Genomic DNA, 23,609 nt, shown 5'->3' with positions numbered 1-23,609 from the left:
TCAGCAACACCAATATTTCAGTGAACTCATTTTTAAATTTATCCTTTTACATCCAGAGCCAACTATCTCAGAAAAGTAACCATATTTATGGTTGGTTTTACAATTGATTCATACTTGTGATGGTGTTAGGCTTACCATATAGGTAAGCATATCTTATGCTAAGACTTTCCTTTCTTGGTTTGGGTCTGAAGTCTCTGTTGACCCTGATGAAAAAGAAGCAAACACTGTTAGTCTGGGGTCCTTTCTACTCTGTAGGCACCTTTTGGAATTTTGAGAGGAGCGGTGAGCTGCACCCCTGAATTGCTACCACAGGAGGTAGAACCAAACCCCAAAAGACTGTTGCAAAGGTGGAGCCAAATGTAAGACCTCCTTCTACATGTTGCAAAAGTATTGTAGGGCAACTGTGCTGGACAAATGAAACTGCATTATTCAGTCAGCTTGATGGTCTGTATTAGCCATCACTCAAACCCACTCTTCCTCATTTTATTTCATAGTGAACACATGATACAGCCTTATACTGAATAAGACTATTCAAAGTCAGGATTGCATCTAGTTGACTGCCAAACATTGTTGGTGTCCTTCTATTTATTGAGTCATTTAAATCTCTGTCTGACTTCCCACATTGTGTGTGTGTGTGTGTGTAAATTTCTGTCAAGTCCCAGCTGACTTACATCTATTCTAACTAGGGGCTAACAAGGCAACTGAGAAGTTGAGGTTGTTTTTCATTGCCTTCTTCTGCAGAGCCTTTCTGGTGGACTCCCAAATACTGACCCTTCTTAGCTTTTGACATCTGCTGAGATCAGACAGTAGCATGCTGCCTTCCCTCACTGCCCACAGTAATAAGCCTTTTATTTTGAGGTGGCAGGGACTTAAAATATATATATTCCTGAAAAATAAATAAATAAATTCAGGGAAAGATCTCTCTCTCTCTCTCTCTCTCTCTCTCTCTCTCTCTCTCCCTCCCTGAATTTATTTATTTATTTATTTATTTATTATTAATTAATGGTGTTAATCCAGCAGCTGGCAAGATGGCCATATGCCTATTGCATCTTGCTGATCCTAGGCAATATTGGGTCCTCACCAGAGCCAGATGCAACGTTTGGGACAGAGTATGTCCACATTGCCCAACTTGCATTGAAATCCTCAAACACATCTTGTTCTACTGCCCAAAATATAAGCCTCTCAGGGAAGCCTTATTGTCACAGTTCATATGCAACTGCTCGCCTAAAGCTAGCACCTTAAAACTACTTAACAGTAATGATCCCTTGATGCTAGGGAATACAGCCCAGTGTTTGCTGCAGGTTTTGTTGGTAAGAGAAACTTAGCCTGTCTCATTATATTTCCTCTTTTGTGATTTTATCCTGGACACTTATGCCTAATAAAGGTCTTTTGTTGTTGTTTGTTTTATATATACATCTCACACTTTGTTCTCAGAGAAGAAAATGGCATTCAAAAGAACTTAAAGAAAGCTGGGGTTGAGGGAGAGAAAGGAAGGAAGGAAAGCCTGAAGGGGGAGCAGATCCCCAAACTGAATAAGGAAAGCCCAGGTGCTTACCAGTGGTCCAGTGTTACTCCAATGGCTGCAGCTGTGGAAAACCCTTTCATTTGAGCAAAGGCAGCCAGACTGTGGCTTACAGTGGCCCTGCCTATGTTCTGAAAAACTGTGGTACACCACTGCTGTTAAGTCAAGCAAGAACACTGTTGTAAGTCAAGCTGAGTGAAAAAAATCGATCTTCTTATGGTTTTCCAGTATCAGTTTTCAGTCTATGTGCTTGCCATGTCCAGCGACAACACAGCGGAGTCTGCCTCATGTGTGCCCATCCATCCCACAATCCCTTCAGTTCACATATTTCTTTACAGTTTCTTCCCTGAATACATTAATGATGCTGAAAATTACAGTGGAGTCAAAAACACAGTGCTTTTTAAAAATGTTCATCAGTGGTGAAAAGCAAACTCCGTTTAGGAACCTCTTCCAGACACTACAAAAGACACCAAAAACCATTATCCTTTTGGAACAAGTGAAGTACTAATGCAGGAAGGACAGCGGTAGCTCTGACTTGGTTTTATGCTGCTGTTAGTAACTAAATCTGATTTCTTACATAGTGTTATAATGTCATTCTGGACATCACACAATTCAAGTAAAAAGTTCTGTTTGGAAAGTATAATGTCACCGAGGCAGTAGCAGTGAGGAAACTTGGTCTATATAAAGTCCTGTCAAGTTGCAACCAACTTGTGGTATTCCCATAGGGTTTCAGAGGCAAGTGATTAAGCAGAGGTGGTTTTCTATTGCCTTCCTCTGCAAAGTCTTCCTTGGTGGTCTCTCATCCAAGTGCTGACCCTGCTTAGCTTCCAAGAACTGACAAGTTTGGACTGTACTGTTCCATTCCACGTCATGTCAGAGAACTAACAATGAATAAAAGGATGATGGAAACTGCAGGGGTGGAATTTTGAGGACCACTTAACCTCCAATTTAATGCCTGCAATTGAAATAACTGATCATTCAGAACAGTCAACTGCCTTGAGGAAATGAGAGAGTAATGTTGATAAGTGACAATTTCTTGTAAACAATGTCATGGGTTGACAGGGGTCTCATCAGACTTAAGCACAACACAAATCTTGAGGCAATCTGTCTTCTGTCCAGCCTGGTCTAGGATTTCCAACTCTGGATTGGGAATTCCAGGACATTTGGGAATGGAGCCTGGGGAAAGCAGAGTTTGGGCAGGGGAGGCACCTCACTAGGATACAGGGCCAGAGACTGTACTCTTCAAAGCAGCCAATTTTTCCTCAGGAGAGCAAATTTTGGCAGTTTGGAGATAAATGGTATTTCTGGAGATATCTACTTGGAGGTTTGTAAACCTAGCCTGGCACTTATTATTACCAGCCATCTTTGCTGACTAAACTAGAATCAAAGTATATGTCTTAATTGCAAGAGAAGAGCTGCCCATTTCAGCATCCAAATGTGATCACACAAAGAGGTAAAACGGGAGTTATGTAATAGTCTCCATTATTTGATCCAACAGTGCCCATTATGTGTGTTATGTCTTTTTAAATGCTAAAAAACTCTGGGATGATTTTTATGGGTTTTTTAAAAAAGCTATCAGAATGTAAGTATGTTAAATGCAACAGAGAGATCTATATGAATCGTTTCTGTGTTATATATACTTTTGACACCTCTTTACATATGACCAATGGTCTCTGTATTGGTGCTGTGCAGTTAAGGGGCCACCTAGCCGGGGGAACTTTCTTAGGCAACTCAGTTCCACTCAGCATCTGGGAAGTTCTACACAGCACTAGGGCATGATTAGAGGGACTATTGCATATGACTAATTGATAACACAATTCTTGTCTAGAAAAGATTGCTTAATGCTGGATGACTATCTAAGCTGTAAAATGTTTTAAATGGTTTTTAATATATGTTTTACTTCTTATGCAGTTCTAAAGGCTTTTCTATGACAATGCCGTTTACTTTCCACTATAACTAATGCTGTTTCTCCCCATTCCCTTTCTTCTTTCAGGGATCTTTCTAATAATAGAATTGGTTGCTTAACACCTGACATATTTGTAGGCCTTAAAAATCTTCACAAATTGTGAGTATGGCTTCTATTAAAAGCACACCTAACTGGTTTTAGTTAGGAAAACCCAAACATTTGTTCTGGTTTACAGCAATCATAAATTTCACAGTATAATGCAAAAATAGTTCATAACACAAAACATTTCTCTGTTTTTACAGCACAGATCAACTGAAAAAAAAACTTGTGTGGAGTTGCTCAGAATTTGGGGCTTTCAGATTATTTATTTGGTTTCATGTGTGCTTTATGTTGAAAAGTAGCTTTCATTTTCAGCCTTTACATACTTTGTCACTTTTAAATTTTTTTTAGTAACTGCTGTTTCAAACAAGTCATGTGACAGAGTGGTAAGCTGCAGTACTGCAATCAAAAGTTCGGCTCATGACCTGAGTTCAATCCCAATGGAAGTTAGCAGTAGCATATCTGGGGAGGGTGGGGTGGGGGTCTCAAGCCTCAGGTGCCACTTCTGGGGAGTGCATTTTGTGGACACTCCCCCAAACTGCACCCTGGTCAGAAACTTCCTGTTCGGGAGCACATTTGAAGGCCAGCAAGCAGGGCTCACCATGTGGAAACTGTGGGCGGGAGCGAACCTGGCTGGCCCTGATATCCACGTGGAGGTTGGGTGTGCCACAACCAATCTCCTCGTGGAGATGTGAGCAACAAGAGCCCGTTTGAGCCTGGTTAAGACCATTCCCGGTTAAGCCTGCAGCTTAGAACTAGATCCAAGTCTGGCCTCAGCCAAGCTCAGACTGAAGCTAGCTGCTCTTGATCTCTCTAGCTTTATGCTGTTGATTCTATCCCCAAGCTCCATCCAACCAGAGATGGAACTTGGAGGGGGGTGCAGCCAACAGTATAAAGCTAGAGACTCCAGAACAGATAGTTTCAGTCTGAGCATGGCTTGGATCATGGGACCCAACTTGGATCCAACTCCCATCCTGCAGGCTTCAGTTTGTGGGCCTCTGCTGCTCCTCCCTTCATGTGGAGGTTGGGCATTGGGCAAGCCAGCTGGCCCAGTTCACAATCTCCACTAAGATTGTAAACTGGGCCAGCTCGCTCTGCCCCCATCCACATGGAGGTCAGCTTGCCTTGTTTGCAGTCTCCATGTGGAGATTGTGAATGGGGGGGGCAAGCCCTGCTCACCAGCCTTCAACTGCACCCTGCCCAGTGGGGGCAGGGCACAGCGGTGGGGGGAGGGTTCCAAGGCTTGCCCTAGGTACTGTTCCCAGGCTGTTGCCCTGGGCCCCTGGAAGTCAGTTTCAGATAGCCAGTTCAAGGTTGAGTTGGCTTAGCCTTCCATCCTTCCTAGGTTGGTAAAATAAGTACCCAGCTTGCTGAGTTGTCAAGGGTAAACGAGGATGTTAATGGCAAGCCACAATGTAAATATTGTCTACTTGGTAAAATGGCAAACCACCCCATAAACATATTCTGCCCAGGAAACATTGTGTTGTGACATCATCCCATGTCTGAGTAATGATCCTGTGCAAGCACACATTTACATTTAACTGCTGTTTCATGGTACCCAGAGGTGGGATTCAGCCGGTTCTCACCAGTTCAGCAGAAGAATCCCACCGCCCCAGGCTGGCCAGAGATCGGGCTGCACTGCTGGCCCAGAGGCACGTGGCCTGTTGGGGTGGCCTGCAAGCGCTCCAACATATGTCCCTCAAAAGCCACACTGCTGGCCTAGCACTGGCCGCTGGCTGCAGATCGGGCCATGGTGTCCAATCTGCGACCTGCCAGGCTCCCATGTAAGGGGCCAGCTGGCTGCCGATTGGGCCACACACCTCTGGGCCAGTGGCACGACTCGATCTGCAGCTGGCCAGGTAAGTGGGTGGAGCCAGGTAAGTAGGTGGCGGGGCGGAGGAGAACTGGTGGTTGAAGTTTTAGAATCCCACCACTGATGGTACCACGTTTGTTCTTTATTGTTGTCTTCAACTTTATTTGGTTAGGACCCATTAATCTGACATAGATTTTATCAGTAATGGTGAACTGAAAGATAACTGTGAACAAAACCATGTGACAGCCAATTATACTATATGACTGTGAGGGTGAGTGGGCAAAGATGAAGAAGATAATTGAGTAAAAAACCCAGAAACCAATAATGTAAAGGGGCATCAAATTATAGTGAAACCACATCAGTTTTGACAGGGGTAAGTCTCTCTCAGTGGAAGCCTGAACAGAATTACATCTTTCTGAATCCTCTGGGCTAAGGACTCAGTTCTTTTTGAGATTATTCTCTCTCTCTCTCTCTCTCTCTCTCTCTCTCATTAATTTAGCTTGTTGAAAATACTGATATTGAAGAGAATGTCAGCAAACATAGCGTAGACATCCCCAGCATTTCTAAGAAAAAAATGCAACAATTCTGAAATAAGAAAGATTTTAATGATGTATAATCAAGATAAAGAGAAATCCTGGGTATTCACAATTACTTTGAACATGTATACTGGACATTGCTATTTGGTATGTAGGTTGCACTGTGTGATACCCTCTGTACAGAAAATACAAATTGAATATTAGATTCTATTATATTCTACCTCTTGTCCTTAGAAGTATATTTTTACTGAAAACAAAACAAATGGTTACTACTAGTAATCATTAATAGTTAATTACCACTATTAACAAATCAATTGGGTATCATCTGTTATTGAACTATTTGATTATGTTTAAGTCCAGAATATTTAAGGAAGGTACAGCGTATTCATTGAAGTGCAAAAGGGTTAATTTCAAAATTCATGAGTCTGAACATTGATTTAAAATAGTTGGTCTTTTATTCAGCAAGGTATGGCTGAACACTATGCACCTTAAATTGAATTATTTTTACTTCTATTTTACCTAGAATTCTATTTTACCTAATTTACCTAGAATTTACCTAGAATTTTTACTTCTATTTTACCTATTTTACCTAGTATGTGTCATTTATATGCTTCAAACAGTGCTTTGATGGAAAATATCTGTTGCATGCATTCAGCAACAGATAATGTGTACATTTCTTTTTTCTTGAAAATGTATTATTTTTCATAAGACAAAATAATAAAAAATACATATATGCATAATTAACTGAAACGGATCTTTAAATTAGTAATAGTCTATATTTAAGAGACCCTTTACAGTTTCTCAGTAATTTCCCACAAAATCCACAGACATTTGATTAAATCTATAATTTTAAAAGTTAACTGTTACCTATGGCGCACATTAACTAAGAAGAATAGATAATGTGCACATTTCTAATCTAAACTGTTTAGAAAAGTGGATAAAAATGATAGCGCAAGTAAAAGCAGCTTCTAATATTAATGGATAATTTGGAGAGATATTAACTGATCAGAAAAAACAATAATCTTCTCACTAGGTTGCTTCCGTAGATACTAACACGGCCTGATCAATTTTAATGAAGTAGTCAGTGCATTGTTTGGCACTAATTTAAGTTGATAAATTGTTTGCTTTGTGTTCATGCAGTCTTCAGTCCTGTTTGCTCTCAGTTCTGTTTCTGCTAAATTAGTAAATTAGTTTTAAAAAATGAAATACATCCTTGTTACTGAAAGAGAAACCTGGGCCCTTTCCGCACGGGCGGATTATGGCGCCCTGGGGACGGCAAAAATGCCATCCCCAGGGAGCCATTCGCATAGGGGGCGCAGCCTACCTCCACAATTTTCAGACCTATCTCGTCGCCATTACTGCAGCCATTTTTGTTATGGGTGGAAGCTATTTAGGGTTTTACTTGGCTATTACTGTAGCCATTTTTGTTAAGAGCAAAAGCTATCGAATGCAGAAAAGAAACTTAAGTTAGGGATTGTCTTACAATTCCTATCTCGCTCTGAAATGAAGGTAAGGGGGTGGGGTGCCATGGGGCTGGGGGGCCGTGAGGGAAGATTTTGCATCCCCCACTTGACAAGATTTGTTGTACCCAGGGACAGAGATTACCACCTTTTCCCTAGTGGAGTTAATCATTTACAACTGGTTCTCCGAACTGAGAAAATTTTAACAACCGGTTCTACCGAATAGGTGCGAATAGGCTACATCCCACCTCTGGACATAACCAGTGGTGGGATTCAGCAGGTTTGCACCACTTCGGCAGAACTGGTTGTTAAAATGGTGCTTGTATACAATTAGTTTCTAAATTATTTGAATCCTACCACCGGAACCGGTTGTTAAATTATTTCAGTCCCACCACTGGACATAACAGCACATTCTTCTTTGTGTCCCCTAAACCTTCTGCCAGTTTCCAAGCATAGCCTGGCAGTGCTGGCTCACATTTGAAAGCAGGCCACATTCTCACTGACTAATATCTAGGGACACATCTGTTCTGACCACACAGCCAGTAAAGGCCTGGGCAATGGTGGCAAAGTCTATGATCCTGAAAGCCATTTAGGAAAGGTGTAGAGCTATCAGTTTAATGCACTCCATTTGCTTTCAACTGAAGGATGTGTCCTCCTTCCTTAGGAAAACATTTAATGGGTAACCGGAAATAATGGAATGGTTTAATAATCAAAACATGCAACACAAGTGTAAAAATAGCATTGTTAACACAAAACAAAATATAGTGAATATGGAAGCAATGTTCAATGAAGAAAAGAAAATTTTTATGAATTGGAAAGCACATGTCTAGGATATGTTCCAATGTTTGTCACTAAGCTGAAAGATCTATTTGCAATTGTAGTTTAATATCATTTGAGATGTAATGAAGAAGCTTCACTTCCTTTTTAAACACAGAAGGGGAGGGGAAGCATGCAAACTGATTTGATGAGAGGCATCACATGGTGTACACAGGAAGATTGAATGGTTTTATTTTTTTAAATGTTGATAGAGAAGAGCTGGCATACAGGGAAAAGTCAGAGAAGATTAAGAACAACTTAAGAGGCCTACTATATGAGACCAGTGGTCAGTGTAGTCCAGCATTCTGTTTCCAATAGCGGCCAACCAGATGTCTTTGAAAGGATTACAAGCAAAATACAGAACCCCTCTTCCTCTGAGAGCAAGTGCTGTATTGTGGTTAAGAGCAGTGAACTCTAATTTGGAGAACAGGGTTTGATGCTCCTCTCCTCCACATGAAGCCTGCTGAGTGACCTTGGGCCAGTCACAGCTCTCTTAAATCTCTTTTAGCCCCACCTACCTCACAAGGTGTCTATTGTGGGAAGAGGAAGGGAAGGACTTTGTAAGCCTTTTTAGGGCTCCTTAAAGTAGAGAAAAGTGGAGTATAAAACCAACACCTCTTCTTCTGGTTCACCACTGTGGGAAATAATATGTTGGACTAGATGGGCCACTAGTCTTACCAGCAGGGTCTACTTGTGTTCCTGGTGATCTGAGATATTTGTATTACATTTACCCATTATGGCTAATATCCATGGTTGATATAATTATATATATGCTGCCAAATTTTTGCTGTGATTTGTACTGATCTATGACTGTATGAATAAAGACTGATGATTTGCTTTGCTATGGTTGATCTATGAATTAGTCTAATCCCATTGTAAAAGCCATCTATACTAGTGGCCATCACCACATCCTAAGGCTGAAATTTCTATAGGTTAAATTGACTGAATAAATCCTCCCCCCGCCCAAACCCCGGGCCTGAATCTATTTCCCATCAATTTAATTGGGTGTCCCAAGTGTTAGCTTTCTCAGAGAGGCATAGCAGCTGTTATTCTTCATAATTTGAACTCTTTTTTTTAGCAGTTTTCAAGTTTTGTGATTTGGGTGTTTTTTTTTTTTAGATAGGCCAACAGAATCATACAGAGTTGTCCAAAAGTGGCTGGTGATAAGTACTGCAGAAGTTTCAGTAGTCAAGAAGACAAGAGATAATAATTCATGAACCAGAGGGTTAGCTGAAAGTTGGAGAAGAAAGGGCAGGTTTTGCAGTGATTTTAAAGAGAAAAGCAAAATAATGGCATGCAGTCAATCTGTGGAGAAGAGGAGAGGGAGAAATCAAAGAGAAAGCCAAGTGTGCATGCCCAGTGAAAGGTGATATAGATATGAAGAGTGATCAAAGAAAGCAAGGTGTGAAAGGAAAGATAATTTGGATATACTGAGACTGAAATTGTGAAGTGTTATCCAAACATGTATCAGACAGGCAGATGGGGTTGAAGATTTGACGCCTGATAGGGAGGTATAAGATTGATGTCAGCAGATAGAAATTTTATCACAAACCCTAGGATTTAATGAGGTCACTGTGAAGATAAAAATATTTGAGGCTGCTCTGCAGTTTGTTGCGTTCAGCTGGTTAAAATACTTTGCTCAGGCTCTGATTCTTTCTGAATACCTCATATCTGCAACAGTTTGGGCTCAGTCATCCTTGACTGATGCTGTACATAGTTTTTCTTTATTATCTGCTTTTCTTTTCAGTTGGGTAAGATATTTTGTTACGAGAATCTTCATGTCTCATACTTTTTCAGAACTGGAACCTGCTTTTCTTTAAGTTATTACACACAATTGTTTATAATCTCTCTCTCTCTCTCTCTCTCTCTCTCTCTCTCTCTCTCTCTATGTATGTATGTATGTATGTATGTATGTATGTATGTATGTATGTATGTATGTATCTATCTATCTATCTATCTGTCTGTCTGTCTGTCTGTGTGTGTGTGTGTGTGTGTGTGTGTGTGTGTGTGTGTGTGTGTGTGTGTGTCTATTTCCTGGTTTCAGTTCAATACTTGCATATGATTATTATTACCATGGAAGATTACTGGAATGATTCACATCATATGACAGATGTGGCTGACAGTGGCTGATAGCTAAAAATATGCCTGACTAATATACTGGACTGACATTTCATGACTTGCTTATTTATCCCTTGGCCATATTTATGTTTGGTGAACTGCTCATGCTCTACACATGGATACAAATGGCACATTTTAAAGCAGCACATTCTCCTTATCTCTCAGTGGGCCATGTTGCTTGTTCTAAGGATGAGTTATGCAGATTGAGAGTGTAATGGGCCTTTCAGTAACTCATACATATCCTAGGCATACTGTGTTCAAAATGTCTGGTGATACTGGAGATGTAGTGTTCACTTTAATAATATATCTAGGTCCACTTTGTTAGATCTAATGGAATCAATAGCTTATGTTTTTATAAACGTTCAGATCTGAATTAAGCAGTACATTAGCATATTTAAACTTTATTCAGTTGTGTGATTAAACTACTGAATAAACATCAGCAGTTAGCTGTACAGTATCGTATAACCACTTCTATGTAAATGTCATTGGGGTAGCTAATTGCTCTCTTCACTGCCAGCAACAAACACGATACAAGAAAATTGAATAATAAATCCACTCGAGTAGAAATTGAAAATATGTATACTTTTTTAGATCCCAAATCCAGTGTAGTCCACATGACAGAGAATTGCATCTTTGATAGGATAATTATAATTATATTTCTGTGCTTTTTAACATTGATATGAACCTGCTGGGAGAGGTTATCAGGAGATTTGGAGTAAGGTAGCATCAGTATGCTGATGACACTCAGCTCTATCTCTCTGTATCATCAGAATCAGGGGAGGCAGTCAATTTTCTTGACAGATGTTGGTGGCAGCAATGGGCTGAATGAGGACCAATAAATTGAGGCTGATTCCAGACAAAACTGAGGTGGGTCTCAAATCTGTGAAGTGGGGACATATCCTGTACTTGACTGGGCTGTATTGCCCTTTAAGGGGCAGGTGTGAAATTTGGGGTGCTCTTGGACACTGCTATGATGTTTGAAGCTCAGTTGGAGGCAGTGGCCAGGAGTACCTGTTCCCAATTCTTGCTGTTTTGCTAATATGACCTCTTCTGGAAAGAGACGCTCTGGCTATAGTAATCCATGCTGTGGTAACTTCCAGCTTAGACTATTGTAATGCGCTTTACATAAGGCTGCCATTGAAGATGATTTGGAAGCTGCAGCTAGTGCAGAACACAGCAGCAAGGTACTGCTAACAGGTACTGCTGGCTAGTCACACAACACGCTATTCTGGCTGCCAATTTGCTACCGAGCCTGATTCAATAAATCTTTGATTTATAAAGCCCTAAATGCAGAGGCATAGCTGGGCCAAATTGCGCCCGGTGCACATTCCACATTTTCAGCCCCCATGCCCCCCCGCGGCGCCCGCCCGCCACCCTGAAGCATCCCCCCATGGCGCCCCCCACGGCGCCCCCCTTCCCACACTCACCTTAGTTCCTTTTTCAGAACTTTTTCAGGCTTCAAAAGGCCTTGTTCTCAGTAAAAAAAAGGCCTGAAGGGAACTATACTTCCCAGGAGACCTTGTGAGCCCCAAGGTTTCCTGGGAACTGTAGTTCCTCAGGCCATTTTTACTGAGAACAAGGCCTTTTGAAGCCTGAAAAAGTTCTGAAAAAGGAACTAAGGTGAGTGTGGGAAAGGGGGTGGTGGCGCCGCGGGGGTACATGGGGGGCATCGTGGGGGAAAGGGGGAGGGGCCTGAGGTGATTTTTGCACCCTCAGGCGTGCGCCCGGTGCACGACGCACCCCCTTTCCCCCTTGTGGCTTTGCCACTGCCTAAATTACTTGGGTTCCAAACATCTAAATGAATTTCTTCTTCCATATTGACCTTCCTGTGACCTAAGATCAGCAGATGAAGCATTCTGGTAGTAGCACCACCTTCAGTGGTAAAAAAGGTGGAGACTTGAGATAGGGCTTTGTCAGTGATGGCCCTGAGACTAGAACTGTCTTTCCCCTGAGGTGCATCAAGTATCTCCTTTATATGCATTCAGGAAATTGATAAAGAGTAACCTATTTCCACTGGCCTTTGGCTGAAACGATGGTTTCCTCCATCCTATTGCTCTAGTAATATAATGAATTTTTAAATAGTTTTCATTGTTATATGTTCTTAGGTTGTATTGGATTTTATGCCTTTTATGAGTCTTATGTTGTACTCTGACCTGAGACCTCTGGGTATAGAGTGGGATAAAATATAAATAAATATTGAGGGTTCATTGCGGCCTAATCATGCATTACTTGGCCCTGGGATTCGACTAACTTGAGCTGGGGAACTGACCACCTAAGAATATTAAATTTGGAACTGCATTTTTGGTCTATTCTTTTCCTCTTCTGTGATTGAACTTTGGTTTAAACCTGAATCTACACTGTACATTATTGTGCAGCAGTCAATACAGTGCATCTTTCCTCCTAAGTATGTAAAGAGATGGTTTCTGGAAGCTTAACATTCAATGATCTCAGAAAAAAAACCACATTCATGAATTATTATAGAAATTACAAAGATAATAGTTCCTCAAAAATTAGCCCATTGTTTTGGTTGTCGTTTTCAGCATGCAGAAAGCAGATTTGGGGAGGGTCCTTTTTCTTCTCTTTGTTTTTGACGAGTGTAGTTATACTCTTGTATATGAAAGAAAGAACAACAACAAAAGAATAATGCCTGCAAAACTAGGTCTTTGTACCTTTTCAATATACAGAGGATGAGTTTTGAAGGGGTTTTAGTTGACCTTCGAAAACATTTTATCTCCTCATTTCTTGACCTTCGAAAAAATTTTATCTCCTCATTTCTTGGTTTCTGCTTTTTCATGTGCTGCTGAAATTCGCCAGAAGACATAGGACCTCTGACAGACCTGGGGGAATCCATTCTTTTACTTCTCATGTTGCCTCATTCATTTACCTTACAGCAAGAAGAAAGCAATGAGTTCCCTGGGAGAGTTTTTAAGTGCCCAATTTCCCACACTGTGCCAGGTGGATCCCATTTTTAAGTCATTTTCCGTATCACATGGGAAGTCCTTATGCCTGTACTCTGAAGACAAAGAGGCTGTCATGGAACTATACAATCTGGACAATAATGTGTGGTGTCAATTTTACTCATTATCATGTGGTGCTTCTGCTATAGTAAAACTATTTTTTTTTACAAACTTGACTCTGTTGTAGCAATACTGGAATTCACTGAAAATCACCTTCATAAAAGGAATCCAGTGGTGAAAAGATGGAGAAAGTGGACAAATGGAGCCTTTTCTTCCTATCCTATAATACTAGAACTTGGAGGCACTCCCAATTATGATCAATAGATACCGGACAGACAAATGGAAATACTTCTTATTCAATGAGTAGATAAATTGCCAGATTCCCTGAGACTAGGGTTAGTAATGGCGATGAACATAGATGACTTCAAAAGGGGCTTGGACATATTCCTGATAGATAGCTCCATAGTTACTTGGTGTGAGTAGAGGGAACATTCACATTCAGAGAGTGTAAACCTCTGAAACCCACTGCTGAAAGACAATATCAAGGTAAGGACTTGACCTGCTTGAGCCTCCAGAGTGACTGACTGACTGCTGTATGAAACAAAGACACTGTTGGATTTCTGGGCTGATCCAGCAGGGCTGTCCTTAGTTTTGCTCTGCTTTTGAATGGCCTCTGGTCTAATGACTGAAATGAACCGAACTGATGTAGATACAGTCCTTTGATTATGTGTGTGTGTGTGACGCCAACTCTCTATTATCTGTGAGTTTCCTCCAGTTGTTTTCTAGAAGAAAAAGGCATCTATTGGGTACACAATGCTCCATTTGCATGCATAGTGCTGCACTGTGTTAATGATATCTTTCTGACAATATGGCACTGACTACTATTTCTGTACATTGGAGTCAAGATGAAAACAGATTTTTTAACCATGTTTGTATACGGTTCTGTCTATTATTTTTAGCTTTTGCAAAGAAAATGAGAGATGCATGTTTGTACTTTTCATACCACTGATAAAAATGTAATATGATTTGAAACATTTTTGCTGTTATGTAATATGATTCAAAACATTTTTGCTGTTTTTTAAGTAATATTTTTTCTCCCCCTCAGGAATTTATCAGGGAACATTTTTTCAAGTCTCATGAATGGACTTTTTTCTGAGCTCTTAGCTTTGAAAGCCTTGTAAGTACAGCTTCATCAAGTTAATGCCCAATTTGGTACCATTTCCACACATAAATGCAATACTGTTTATCCATCATTATCCAGAGTTTTTGGTATTGCATGTTCTTACTATAATTAATAGGGTCTGGAAATAATATTACTTCCCTGGTTGAGTTTGCATAAAACATACACTAATTACTTTCTGTAGCTTGGACTAATTTCAGATCTCTAGAATATTAAGCAATTGTGCTGGAGTCAGAATGATAAAGGCCACAGTAATAGCTTTATAAAGAGTTGTGGTTTTTTTTCCCCAATTTGAAGTTGACTGTAAAAACACTGAAGCTTTACAGTTAATTTCCCTTACATTTTATGAAGGGGTGAATGGAAGCAGAGGACAAACAAATTAATTCCTTACAGCAGTTACATAAAACCTCTTAGATATTCATTACAGCCATTCTTAGATTAAATGCACGTACTAGATTTAAAACATTTAAATATTCCTCTTGTTGGCAAATAAGGGAGTTTTTATTAAACAATAAAAAGACGTATGAAAAATTAACTAGAGTTTTTTAGAGGGCAAATAGTGTTTCCAAATTTACATACATATGGAAGTTAAATTTTGTGGGGTCTCTATTTTTATTGTCTGCATTGAATTGGAGACTGAATATGGTCCCTGCCAGAGGCGTAGCAAGGGGGGAAAGCGCCTGGTGCACTGGTGCCCCATCCTGCCTCGGAAAGCCCCCACCACGCCCCCATAGGGGTGTCCGCAGTGGTGGGATTCAGCAGGTTCGCACCACTTTGGCAGAACCAGTTGTTAAAATGGCGCTTGTTAACAACCAGGTGTTAAATTATTTGAATCCCATCACCAGAACCGGTTGTTAAATTATTTGAATCCCAACACTGGGCATGCGTCTGGTGCATCCGCATCCCCCTCCCCCCTTGGAGCTACACCTCTGGTCCTTGTTCAGTGAAATGATAGAACTGTGTATCAAACATTCTTCATTCAGGAAGGCTCAGAGTTCACATTCACCTTTTTTCACCTAAAGTGCAACTTCAGAATCCCTATGTTTAGAGTAATCATCAACTATAGCTTAGTAGATTCTGAAAATTATATTTGGTCATGATTGGATGTTTAAATTTTGACATGCATTACATGTCAGTGCTCTGCACGGCTTAACATAACTAAATATGATTATGTATCTCTCCCTGATCATTGTACCCGGGAATGGTGTGAAAGCATATGATACAATAGTCTTTCTAAGATTGTCTGATCAGCAGGAATAGGAAACCACCTGGAAAACTGTATTTGTACAGTTTTCAGTGTCGTAGAAGAAATCTGAGATATAAATGTAAGGAAATAAACATACTATTCTTATTTTATTCTGTAAGTATACAAATGAAGGGGTTAATAGAATAGTTACAATAACTTGGGTTTCAAATACATCATAATCAGAGGTGGGATCCAACCAGTTCTCACCACTTCTGTAGAAGTGGTTACTAATTTTTTCTGAGTGCCGAGAAGGGGTTACTAAAGCAACCTCCCTTCCCATAGGGACTGGAGGTGCGTGTGTGCGGCGGTGCCACTGTTTGAATCCCACCACCATCGGAACTTGTTATTAAAATTTTTGGATCCCACCACTGTTCATAATGATAGAATTGCAGCTTAGGAGCAGATGGGTAGATTTCCCTTAGGACAGCCATAAGTGGCAAAATTGTTATTGTAGTTATCAAGCTTATGGAGTTTGGAGAAAAATCCCTTCCTTGTTTCAAACATTAGTTACAGGTTGAATGTACACCCATTAAGTAGGAAGTAAATTGGTGTATCTATAGAAAACAGGATGTTACACACCAAACACCAAAATGAGATATACTCTGTCTGTGAACTGTCTAAAGAGATTGTGTGCATGTATGTCATCACTGTCTGAAGCCACTCAGAATAAAGGTAAAACGGGTGACTTGATAGCTGATGTTTGGTCTGCTGCAAATCTAGTGTTATATACAATAATTTCAAAGGAAAAAATGTGCTTCCATGTTTATTTGTTTCTCCTGGCTTTGACTTTTAGACATTTCTACACCGATTCACTGATCTGTGATTGTAATCTCAGATGGGTCTTACACTGGGCCAGAAATGCCTCAGTTCGGATCTCAGAAGAAACAGTTTGTGCATATCCCAAAAGTTTACAAGGAGCTGTATTTCGGAACCTGAAGGAAAATCAGCTAACATGTGGTGAGTTGTACCCTTTAAAAATAACTATATATATATATGGTGAAGGTTAAAGTGGTGTCTGGTGTGAGCAATATTGCTGTTGAATTTTGAAATTACCCTTTTTGGAATACAAATTTGCTGAGCTTGTAATGCTCAGCTGAATAATGAATCAAGTGTCATTTCCGCAAGGATTTTACCTCTCCATCTCAGACTGGAAAATGAACTTGACAAGCATCTGTAAAACACGGTTCAGGTTCACAAACATGGTGCCGGTCGTAGTCTAATTTTGTGTATAATTCATAGACCAAAATCACAGCTCAGAGAGCTGTGCAATAGCCCCAAGTATGATTTTTAAAAAAGTTCTTGGGAACAGTGGGAAATTCCCAGAGATCTGGTAGAATACAAAGTATGCAAAAGGGAGTCATACATGCTCAGGGACTGCACAGCATCCTCTCTTCCAAAATGGAAGCTTCCCTGGGCTTGCTGATAGATTCATGGGACATTAAAAATCATCCTTTTGATTATTTGCACAGCTCTGTCTGAGCTGTAATTAGAGTCCATGACTTGGATGGCAAACAGATGAAATTCTGAGGGATGTTTACATGGCATCTTGATAAGATACAGCCTAGTTTACAAGCTGACAGAGAAATTAATGAAAATGGGTATCTTTTAAAGAGTTTTCTGAGAGAACTTGCCAAAAAAGTATCCATGAGATGGAACGTGGCTGTCTGAAGAACCTGCCTTTGCTGCATTTATGAACCTGGGCACCAGTTATGCTTTGCATAGCCACCATTAAGGGTGTGTGGACATGTGCTGCCATTTTCCATGCATTTTCTGTCACTCTACCTGTGTACTGGATTGGAGACCACCGGGCGCCATTTGTGTCATTCTTTCAAAAGGTCTGTGGGGAGAAATTGTTTTAGCAGACATTTTAAAGGGAGTCTCTAACAATCTGTTGTTGACCTGGGCAGTTTTTTTTTTTAAAAAAAGGTTTAGCATTTAATTGCTTTTGTTCTTATGGATCTTGATTGTCGATATATCGTAATCTTTAAGCTTTTATTTTGTTTGAATGTAATTGAGATTCTGAACTGAGCGGAACTTTCTTGCTAGTGTATGTAGCTGTGGAACAGGTGTAAGGCGACAAATATATACAGAACAGTGCTGAGGTTTAAGCAAGTGCAACTTTAAAAAACATGAAATAAGATTTAAAATGCCTTTCATGTACAGAATGAAATTATGGAATTGTGATTGCCCTTACCTGCCTCTGAAATAACTTTCTCATACATTTGAATGTAATATAACAGAGGCATCTCTTATTTTACTCTCTTGCTCAGGTAAACATTTTATTTTCATTAGGTTACATTATTGATGCCATGAAATAAATGTCAGGTTATATTTTTCTGCTTGTCATCTCTCCAGCCTTTGTAGGATTAGCTTTACTTATACTTTCAGGTGAAATTTTAATTGAATTTTTAAACTTAAGCTTGCAAAAAGGTATGTGTGTGTGTGTGTGTGTGCCCGCGCGCGTGCGTGCGCGCGCATCTATGGGTATTTGCAAAGGTTGCAGAAATGCTGGAATCTTCCTGTCTTGTTTAGATTGGGAAGAAATTGATCGGGTTGACTCATCACATTTTTTTTGAAAATCTGGGTCATTGGTTAGGATCAGATTATCTGGAAGGGAGCTCTAGTGTCCTTGGAGGAAATTGTTCTTGATTGATTCCCTCTTACAGTGAGTTTATGCATATGATTGACAGAGGAGCTGCCCTACATTTCTTTCCTCCTTTGGCATGATTATTGCCTTTTTATATCATTTTAATTCAGGATCCTTTAATCATTTCTGACCCTACACTCAGGCTTTCAGAAGGGGAATCATTCCATGAAGAAAACGAGGGTCCCTGTGGGTGAGGGTCTCGTGGGCCTCATATGTCTGCATTCCAGACATTAATCTGCCCTTCACCTTGAGGCAAGACACACCTGTTATGCTCATCATGGAACAACAAAATGTATTTTCCTTACAAAGATGTATCATGCCAATATTCCATTACTTGTTCTGTTTAAATAAAACAACATTCATCTAACTTTAATGAGAAGTTTTTATATTAATAACCTTCCATAGGTTTTAGCTGCTTGAGATGAGGCAATCTAATGTTTCATTTTACTGATATATTTATTTTATCTCATCAAATCTTCCTATGATTTATTGCTTTGCAATTAGGAGGTAAAGTGACATGATGCTGTGGAATAGAATTTTCATAACACTTTCTTGCACATTGAGGCGTTGAGATACATTTTCAGACCATGCTGTTAAACATATTTCTCTGCACCAGATGTGGGGAGAATAAACATCTTTAATTGTTTTTTTCTTTACAGACTTGTTACAATGTAATCTTTGCCTAATGTTGATTCATACTCTTTCTCTGTTTGCTGCCCAGTTAATAAGGAAAGAATTGTTGAACTGAACATGCACATATAAAATACTTATTAACATAAATATATGACAAAACACAAATGGAATGTGATTTATTTGTAAGCTCTATGTCAGATTAAGGCTTTCTGGCAATAATTTTCATTTCATTCCACAAGGGATGGTTTATACGGTTTCCAGAGTCCTATTCTGAAGATGGAGCCAAAAGAAGGGGTATGATAATGGCATCTCTCCTCAACAGATTTAATTTTATTGAGTTTTCTGCTAAGAGAGATGTACAGTTCAATTTTTAAAATAAGCAGCAAGGACTTGAATCCAACAAAAAAGTTCAAGTAAAATTTGGCTATGCCATCCCATTCTCAGTATTTCAGATCATTTGAAAATGTTCTTAAGGTTTTTTTTATTTATTATGAAACCATAATTACATTTATAAAAAATGAATTATTTTTATTTATTTAGTTGTTAATTTTAATCCCACTTTCCCTCCAGGAGCTGAGGGCAATATACAATGGTGAATTCTGAGCCCTTTGGGGGGAAGCGGTTTGTTAAGTCGGATAATAATAATAATAATAATAATAATAATAATAATAATAATAATAATAATAATAATAATAATAATAATAATAATAAATTCCCCACTGAAAAATTAAGCCGGATACACCCCAGTTCCAAAAAGATACAGCACCTTTTTATCATGGTTTCTCCCTCCCCACTGCAGCGTGCGTCTAATGAGGACCTCGAAGTCTATCGCAGTTTCAAGCAATGCAACACTCCCCATGAACTCAGTGAATCTGCTCAGTGGATCTTTTCTTCCTCATCCTGATTGGCTGGTGTGTTGTGTTGGGGTGCGAACTTTTTAAAAAAAAAATTTTTTTTGTGCACACCTAAGTCACTACATAGATTCGTAGGCAGAATTTCCCTGCCTCTGAGCAGCTTTCTTCTGATTGACTATACTCTGCGCTCAGTTTGTTTTCACGCACAGCTTCATAGATGCGCACTTCATCATTCTAAACCAGTCGTTGCTATGCACATGTGCGTGTTTGCTGTTCCCCTCTTTACAGAAGCATTTCTTTGTAGCCACAGCCAGCACTCAACAACAACAAAAAGGCTGCGCGTGCTTTGCGCACAGCCCACTGCTCTCTGATTGGCTGGAAGGCTCCACGTCACTCCCTAGGGTGGGAAAATTAAGCCAACTCTGTCCTCTGAATCTCCTCACTGAACTGGCTTTGGTGCGTGTTTTTCAAAAAGCTGCACTCCCATGCAGGTTTCTGAAAAATTCCAATTCCAATTCCAAAGCCTTTATTGGCATTATAAATTACAGAGTTAGTAGAAAAGGGGCATTTATCTACTAACTGAGATATTAAAACATTAAAATACATTAAAACATTAAATACATTAAAACAATGTTGAACATTCACAACCACGCCTTGTAAACCGCACATATAAATTAATTTAACCATTACTACTATGTAGGCAATGATTGCGCCTGACCAAATAGTGCCTCAAAAAACTTGCAACATTCTCACATACAAGATCACAGGACCCGTTGAGTAGAAAGTTCATCACAGATGGTAACCTGACAGCGTTTGAGCTCTCTACCAATGGACAGATGTACATGGAGCGTAACGACTCGTATATTGGACATTCCAATAGTACATGTTGAACCGTTTCAGCAACGGCCATGTTACATTGACATAACCTGTTCTCATATGGAGTGTTATTATACCTGCCAAGAGTCATAGCATTAGGTAGAGCATTAAAACGAGCCAAAGTGTACACTCTGTGTTGTTTGGGATTGCACAGAATGTACAGATAGTTGGCACAGTAATCTGATCGGACAATTCCCAAGGCCTGTAGGGAGCAGCTTTTCCCCCCCTCCTGCAACATTCTCAGTTTCTCTCATTCAACTAAAACAGATTTAATTTCATTATGAATTCTGATGGCAGACATAGTTTGGAACTGGTCAGCTGTTAAGCCCATGTTGTTAAGTTTCTTATCTATGTCAGCCAACCATTTCACAGATGTAGATTCTGATAAGAGTTGATGTATAAAACTATTGGGTCTGGGCTCAAAATGAATTTGGGTCCAGTACTTAAATACTCTTGTCCATGCCATCAGTTCCATACTATTTTGTCCAGTTTCTCTGCGTAGGGTGTCATAAGCCTCCATGGGTTTTGGGTCCACATCCCACTCATTTCTGAAAAATGTGTGGTAAGGGGGACAGCGCGCGCCAGAACCGGGATGAAGCTGCGTTCGGCACTTGAGCCATGGGGAGTGCTTGCACAAACCATGATTTTTGCCATGAGTATCATGGGATAATTTGCCTGTGGGGAATTGACCAATACCACCCAATCCATTTTATTTGTGCTACAAATCTGTGAGGTAGCTTTGCCTGAGAGTGACTGATCCATGATTACCCAGAGATACTGCAGTCTCCAACTACTATATCTTCTCAATTCCCTCATGAAAACCCAAAAAAGTAAATAAAACAGCAGCTGAAGCTTTAACCTGTCCAGATGTTTATCCTCAGGTGGGCAGCAGTGAACCATATGAGATACATACATGTGGCAGGAATTCATGTGATAGATAGAAAACAATTTCTCACAATCATTTCTCACAAAGGAAAATTACAATCGAACTAGGATATTTGAACATGAATCTAAAAGATTGTGAAATTTGGTCTCATCCCTGGCTGGGATGTGCTTTTTCACAACAGATTTGCATATGTATTTACCTTGCAATAAGTTGGATGCTTGGGTAAATGCAGTTCTCCAAGAGTGCACCAAATGGAGATGCTGGGAGCTTTGTCATGAACAAACCGCCATCTGAATTTGCCTTGGATCACCTTGTCAGATTCTTGGTGTTGATGTTTGATGTTCACTTTGAGTACCAAACTGAGCAGTTCTGCAGTTTTGCACGAGCCACTTGTGTTATGGGTCATGAATCAATCATACCTTCATAGATAAGTTTAATGCTTTCATAGATAAGTGTTGCTTCTTACTTCGAGTTCCATGCATTTACAGCTGGCCAACTCAGTCTTTTTGATTAGGAAAATGACACTTATTTCCCCAGAATAGGTCCTTAAAGTGACCTACTTTTCAAGAGTGGATTACTCACAATGTATTCCCTCTTCATGTAGCTATATCCCTATCAGGGTAGCTTAGTTACTTTCCCTTTTCTTTGGCAGTGCGGGTGCCACATGCCAGGAATCCTGCATTGAGTCAAGTCCAAAGTGCATCTCTCTTAGAAGTATTGAAATTTTAGAAAGAAGTTTTTAATGGAAGTGTGAGAAAGAGGCAGGGCAGGAAATGAACTCCCATGAGGTAATGCAATAACATGCACGTATGAATTGCTCTGGATCCAGATACCTCAACAATTTTTAATGGATACACAGTTAAGCCATATACATGCACCAAAGAAATAAGTCTCAACCCAGAATGTGGGGCATTAAGATGGAGGTGTGACTGCTTCCAGTTGGAGTAGTGAGGGACAATGCCTGTGAGGAAGCAGCACACAGTTATGTACATGCAGTCAGATACATTCAAACTATAGACCTAACGAACAATCCATTGAACAGTCAGTTCCTCAACCAAACATGTGCCAAATGGCAGGTAACCCCATATCCTTGCTGCAAATGCTGATACAGAGTGCCAAAATCCTGCATTTCATATATATGCTTATATGTGTTTAGGGGAAGATCATGTGTATGAGAGAATTTTTAAAAATCCAATACTAGGGGTTTACCTTCAGATATGTCGAAAAAAGTTTCAGCATTTTTTCAGCTGAAAAATAAAGGGCACCATTTCAATGGAGCTGAAAAAACTGACATGTTTTGCTTTTGGGGGGTTTATTATGCCATATCAGAAATATTTGCAGGCTTGCCATTGCAAAAATGGTTGGAAAAAATAGTCTCAGCTCGATTCTCTGGTCTAAAAGTTTGGTTGCACTGTTTTGGGAAGTCTTTGCTCTGGTGTGGTATAGATTGAGTCAGATGGTCCAATTTAACGGACCCCCATCTATTCTCCATTAAACTGGGCCCTCTGACAATGCAATAAGCTGTTTTAGACCAGAGAATTGAGCTGATACAAATTGGACCCCTTGACCCAATCTTTGCAAAACTTGGTAGTTCTTTTAAGGAGAGTCCCTTGCAGCTGCACTGCAAATTTGATCCCTTTACCTTAAAAACAACACCCTCACACCCCCCCCCCCCCCCATCCTGCAGGGATTTGCAAAGATTTCTAATAGGGTTTAGATGCAGGCATATTTGGATATTCCGCTCACCACGAAAAAAGATGGAAAAAACCCATATTGGGATTGGGATTTGATTTTTTTGATTTTCTGAAAAAAATTGGGGTCTATTAAACCTGAATCGAAAAAATACTGAAAAAAAGCTTGGTACGCACCTCTCCCCAGCACTCTGGTAGATGTATAGCTGCAGTAACCATTGATAGCGAGGGAGAAACATGTCCAGGCCTAAGTACTGACCTTGCTAAGGATTTATAGCCATAACACAAATATTATTATTTTTACTGCTCTGCTGAGGATCAGACTTGATTGTTGGAGCTCTCTTTTTGTGCTGCCTTCCTATGGATGTG

At 40.0% G+C, this 23,609-nt stretch overlaps 1 protein-coding gene across 2 annotated transcripts in view; it reads left to right on the top strand.

Moving 5' to 3' along the window:
- The window catches only part of ADGRA1 (adhesion G protein-coupled receptor A1), a 437,455-nt gene that overhangs the window by 137,653 nt on the left and 276,193 nt on the right, over positions 1 to 23,609 (top strand). The window contains exons 4-6 of one of the 2 annotated variants that reach the window (XM_048505435.1): positions 3,516 to 3,587; positions 14,333 to 14,404; positions 16,447 to 16,610. In XM_048505435.1, coding sequence (XP_048361392.1) covers positions 3,516 to 3,587; positions 14,333 to 14,404; positions 16,447 to 16,610 — 308 coding nt within the window. The remainder of the gene's footprint in view (positions 1 to 3,515; positions 3,588 to 14,332; positions 14,405 to 16,446; positions 16,611 to 23,609) is intronic. The other variant, XM_048505436.1, reaches the window with a different exon arrangement.

The sequence above is a fragment of the Sphaerodactylus townsendi genome, linkage group LG08, assembly GCF_021028975.2.
Source record: "Sphaerodactylus townsendi isolate TG3544 linkage group LG08, MPM_Stown_v2.3, whole genome shotgun sequence".
Classification (NCBI taxonomy): domain Eukaryota; kingdom Metazoa; phylum Chordata; class Lepidosauria; order Squamata; family Sphaerodactylidae; genus Sphaerodactylus; species Sphaerodactylus townsendi.
Note: the sequence above shows the minus strand (reverse complement) of the source record. Positions and strands in the feature narration are given on the sequence as shown.